Source organism: Nematolebias whitei, chromosome 2 (genome assembly GCF_014905685.2).
Source record: "Nematolebias whitei isolate Nwh7 chromosome 2, NemWhi1, whole genome shotgun sequence".
NCBI classification, from domain to species: domain Eukaryota; kingdom Metazoa; phylum Chordata; class Actinopteri; order Cyprinodontiformes; family Rivulidae; genus Nematolebias; species Nematolebias whitei.
Genome location: NC_056499.1, coordinates 14656738 through 14662234, shown reverse-complemented (window position 1 = coordinate 14662234; position 5497 = coordinate 14656738). Strand labels below are relative to the sequence as shown.

The following is a 5497-nucleotide window of genomic DNA, read 5'->3' as shown; positions in this document are numbered from 1 at the left end:
ATATATATATATAAAGGCATTTTAAACCCTTCCCACACTCTTGCAATCTTCTAAACAATGTTTCTAAACTCTAAATGCTCTAAAAGAGCACAGAATATCATGATGTCAGCTCCCTGCCTCCTCTGCTCTTTGCCACCTGCAAGCGCTATTGGCCACGCCCACATCTCCGCTCTGCACGGTGAACAGCTGATCAGCTGCAGCAGGAAGTTTATCCTGCAGTGTGGGCTGCACAAAGGAGGAAGCTTTTTCTGCAGCTCTGTGCAGCAGGTGCTAAATAATTTAAAATAATTCATTTTAAATAAAAACTTCATGCCGATCGTGCGGCTCATCCATCAGTCAGCCAATTGTGTGTCATGTCCAATCTTATTTTGAAAAACTGAGATAGAGCGAGTTCACAATAAACAAACCACGAAGTAGCGAGGGACTAATGTAATTTTATTTTCTACATCTAGCCATCATCACGATTTATTACATTTAAAACTATTGGTTTAAGTTTTAGTTTTGCTGCAGTGAAGTTGTGTTTTTATGCTCAAAAAGCCTAGGATGTTTAAAAAACTGTAAAAATTAAAATGTTTCAGCAGAGACAAAACTGCAGCAGATCAGATTACCTTTTTATTTCTCCTCACCAATAAAAAACAAACAGACAGATAATCGACACACCAGAAATCAGTGGAAGTTTCAAGCTTCTTCAAATTTGTGCCAGATTTTGAGGAATTTCCAAATGCTTGTTCTAATCTTGACAATTTTAGAAAAAGTGTAGAAAATTCAAAGTGTTCATTAATCGAGTCGAGCTCAGTGTCAATCTGTCAAGAAAAATTGTTTACAGTTAAGTAAATAAGTGTTTTTATTGGACTGAAACCTGTTGACTCTACTGGCCCAGCCTCTCATTGGGTTTCTGTTTGTCCACAGACCAGGACGAGTGTCTCATCAGGAACATGTGTCTCAACGGTCTGTGCATCAACGAAGACGGCAGCTTTAAGTGCATCTGTAAATCGGGATTCCTGCTGGACACAAGTGGACGCATGTGTGTCGGTGAGACGCTTGAAGTAATCTGGATGCATTGTGCTTTCATGGAGCTAGTGAAGGGCGGAAAAATTCCCCTAAAACCCCCTCAGCCAGCTGGACATGTTGATGTTTGGGGCCCGCCTGTCCAGAGGTACAGAGTTACAGACCGGCTGCTCTAAACCCGTCTGATAGAAGCAGAGAAGACTTTTGGACTCGTCCTGGGACAGAAACATGTAAAACATCTACAATCAACTTATGGCTTTGTTGGGTTTGATTGTGTAACAGACATTTTACCACCCAGCTCGTCCCTCCAGGAGTCCCAGACGTTTGATCTCAGGGACACTGACCCAGTTCACTCAGATCAGAATAAATAAAAAGAGGAGCAGGGTGTGGGTGAAGTGTGTTAATTTATGCAGTCCTTAATGAAACGTGTAGTCAGAAGGGGCCCCGAGGCCTCGTGGTCTGTCTACAGTCTGTCTGTCCCCCTGAACACCCAAACAGACCCGAACACTGAGCCGTGCACGCATCTCACATCATGTAGACCTGAACCGTGAGCTGTGGGGGTGCTGCAGGAGTATGGGGTGCAGGTTGGACTCCTCCAGGATTGTCCCTCGACTCTGGGCCTGTTTGTGGTCTTCATGAACAGGATCTTAAGGTGCAGTCGTGGAGAGGAGGGGGTCTGGTTTGGGAACCTTGGGGTCTTGGCTCTGCTTTATGTGGATGATGTGGTTCTGTTGACGTGTTTAATGTGCACCGGTTCACAGCCGAGTGAGATGAGAGTCAGCTCTTCTAAACCCGAGGCCTTGGAACGCCTTAGAGACAGGGTGAGGAGTTCCGTCATCAAGTGGGAACTCAGAGTAGAGCTGTTGCTCCTCTGGGTCTAAAGGAGTCAGTTGAGGAGGTTCATCTGATCAGGACGCCTCCCTTTGGAGGTTTTATGGGCACGTCTCACTGGGAAGAGACTCTGGGTCAGACCCAGAACACTCTGGAGAGATTATCGATCCTCTGGTCTGGGAACACCTTAGGGTCCCCCAGGTGGAGCTGGAGTGGGAGGTTTGGGTTTGTTTCCTGGACCTGACCGCAGATCACAGGTAGAAGATGGAGATGGAGGTCAGCTCATATGTCAGCCTTTGCTGGGTTTCTGTTTGATCCAGGAGAGCTTCAGTCCATTTCTCGTGTCCTTGCAGTATCTTTGGCTAACGTCCCTCAGACCAGCTGAACGTTTGTAGCTGCTGCTCTGATCCTTGGAGGAAGTAAACCTCTCTGGACCTCGGTGCTCCAAGCTTAGTTCAACAAACTTCACATGTTGGTTTGTGCAATGTTGACGTTCATTTCAGTAAATCAGGTCATAAAGCTGCTCTGCTGCTCTGCTGTCTGTTCAAACGATGCATTAGGTTTTTTATGTACTTTTACTGCATGTCCCCCCCCCATCCCCCCACCCCACTGTGTGTGACTGTAGACATCAATGAATGTGAGACTCCAGGTATGTGCATGAACGGCCACTGCGTGAACACGGAGGGCTCGTTCCGCTGCGAGTGCATGGCTGGGATGGCGGTGGGCCTGGATGGACGGGTCTGTGTCGGTGAGTCTGATGCTTTTTTTGTAAGCAGCTCTTCCATTTTCTGTTGCAGCTCATAGAAACACAGTCATGGTTTCTGTAAAGAGGACCCAAAAGGTACTGCGCTGGTGGAGATTCTCAACCATCCAGAACCTGAGTGGTTCACTAGAAGTCAACTGGACCTCAGTTCTGAAAGATATTTGTCCTCTCCTCTCCTTCTGTTCTGTTCGAGTTCCACACTAAAGTTAAGAGAGATGGAAACCTGAGCACTGAAGTCTACAGGAACCTCCAACACACAGACCAGCGTCTGCTTTGATAGATGATTGTTGAAAATCCAGTAAATATGTCAGAAAGCTTCAGTGCAGCAGGACTCCAGACCTAAACTGAGTCAAAACTATTAATCTCTAACCATCCAGAACCATTTCTGATGTTTTTGGGATGAACTATTTAAACTTGAGTGTGATAAACAGAATAATCTGTGTTGTTAATGATCCGATTCGTGTTTCTGCCTGCAGTCGAGCCTTCATGTCGATGTTTTCAACATTCCAAGTTTTCCCAGAACGACACTTCCTCTCCGTCCGTGTGAGAAGTGTTGAAAATCTGTTTGTTCTCTCAGCAGAATGCCTTCGGTCCCAGAGGAAGAACAAACTCATTTGTTTCTGTTTTCCTCGTCTTTGTTCTCACACTGACGTGTTTTCTGACAGATACACACATGCGCAGCTCGTGTTACGGCAGCTACAAGCGAGGGCAGTGCATCCAGCCGTTGTTTGGAGCCGTCACCAAGTCGGAGTGTTGCTGCGCGAGCACCCAGTACGCTTACGGAGAGCCCTGCCAGCCCTGCCCATCTCAAAGCTCTGGTACTGATCTAGATCCAACCAGTCCTTTGACTCCTCCCATGTTTAGACTCACTTCCTGGTTCTGCAATCTCACTCAGATCAGCTAACAACCACAGCTGTAATGCATGTCACCCACCACCTAGCCTGCCACAGATTCAAACCAACATCCCATGCTGTCAGTTAGCACTCAGAGGATGTGTTGGGATGACTCTCAGCTACCACCACACCAAATTTTAACTCAGCATCTGGATCCATCAGAGCTTTAGTCAGCTTCGAGTTGGCGAAGTCGATTATCTGTGGCGACCATCTTGAACTGAGCTGACTCTCAGCTGCAGAAGTGCATCCAGTAATTGGTTTTTGAGAATTTCATTAAAATACATCCAGTGATTGATGAGATATTTTGCCAACAAACACATATGAACACATGACAGTACATGATTTCCCACACTTGGTGGTGGCTGAGTTGATTTCAGCTGCAGGTCGCAGCTCGTGTTCAGCCTCCACACATGTTATTCAGCATCTTCTCATTAGTCCTGAACTCAAAACAGTTTATTTACATCCAGGCTTAATGAGAAGGCGTAGAAACGGATAATGACCTGGTTTTAAATATCCAGCTTTAAGATGAACCGGGGTAATTTTTAGATGCTGCCTGCTCATCTTTTTTCTTTAAATCAAAGTGTTTGTGTGTTTTCCTGCAGCTGAGTTCCTGGCTCTGTGTCCCAGTGGCGTCGGAATCACCGGCGATGGACGAGGTAACCTCCACTAGGATTTGATCCTCCTGACCGGGCAGCGACTGTTGGACACCTGGTCTTATACAGTTGCCCCTGAGGTTTTTCAGAATGTGGCCAGGGCTCTCTGTTCCCTTCCACGAGTCTCAGAGTCTCGCTTTGATTTGTAAAAAGTTCAAAGAATTTTCTCTCAAATAGTCTCAAAGTCGTCACAGGAAGCTGTGATGACGTTTTAGTTTCTGCCATTTCTTCTTAACAACTACCTGTTTTATCTGTTGCTTCTGTTCAGAAACATCCATCAATAAACTGTCTGAATTGTCTGAAGAATAAATTGATCATTCGTAGGATTTTACCTCAACTGATTGATCAATAATATATTGCATGAGGAAATCTGGAGTGGCAGAGAAGTACGTTAGACGGGACATGTAAGAGGACAGCAGGACATGTATGAGGACAGCAGGACATGTAAGAGGACAGCAGGACATGTATGAGGACAGCAGGACAGTGATGAGATGTGCTGTAGGAGTGACAGATAGCTTCAAGGTGGAGGTGGGAGTGCATCAAGGATCAGCTCTGAGCCTCTTCTTGTTTGCTCTGGTGATGGACCGACTAACAGATGAGGTCAGGCAGGAATCCCGGTAGACTATGATGTTTGCAGATGACATTGTGATCTGTGGTGAGAACAGGGAACAGGTGGAAGAGAACTTGGAGAGGTGGAGGTATGTACTTGAAAGAAGAGGAATGAAAGTCAGCCGTAGTAAGACAGAGTACATGTGTGTGATTGAGAGGGAGGCCGGTGGAACAGTGAGGCTACAAGGAGCAGAGGTCACAAAGTGCAGGACTTCAAGTACTTGGGGTCCACTGTCCGAGAAAATGGGGAGTGTGGTAAAGAGGTGAAAAAGAGAGTCCAGACAGGATGGAGTGGATGGAGAAAAGTTTCAGGGGTGATTTGTGACAAAATAGTGGCAACAAAGGTCAAAGAAAAAGTTGACAAGACAGCGGTGAGACCAGCTATGTTGTAAGGTCTGGAGACAGAAACATTGACAAAAAGACAGATAAACATCTGGAAATGGCAGAAATGAAGGTGTTGAGGTTCTCCTCAGGAGTGACAAGAATGGATAAGATTAGGAATGAGATCATCAGAGGTACAGCACAGGTTGAACAACTGGGAGATCAAGTTAGAGAGACCAGACTGAGATGGTTTGGACATGTCCGGAGGAGGGACAGTGAGTATATTGGTGGAAGGATGTTAGAAATGCAGCTGCCAGGAAAAAGACAAAGAAGAAGGCCAAAGAGAAGATATATGGATGCAGTTAGAGAGGACATGGAGGTAGTTGGAGTGAGGACAGAGGATGCAGAGGACAGAGTGG

The 5497-nt window shown here is 46.0% G+C and overlaps 1 protein-coding gene across 1 annotated transcript in view; it reads left to right on the top strand.

Moving 5' to 3' along the window:
• Nucleotides 1-5497, top strand: part of fbn1 (fibrillin 1) — an 86112-nt gene that overhangs the window by 32691 nt on the left and 47924 nt on the right. Inside the window, exons 15-18 of the mRNA XM_037697109.1 lie at nt 910-1032; nt 2465-2587; nt 3268-3420; nt 4098-4151. Coding sequence (XP_037553037.1) covers nt 910-1032; nt 2465-2587; nt 3268-3420; nt 4098-4151 — 453 coding nt within the window. The remainder of the gene's footprint in view (nt 1-909; nt 1033-2464; nt 2588-3267; nt 3421-4097; nt 4152-5497) is intronic.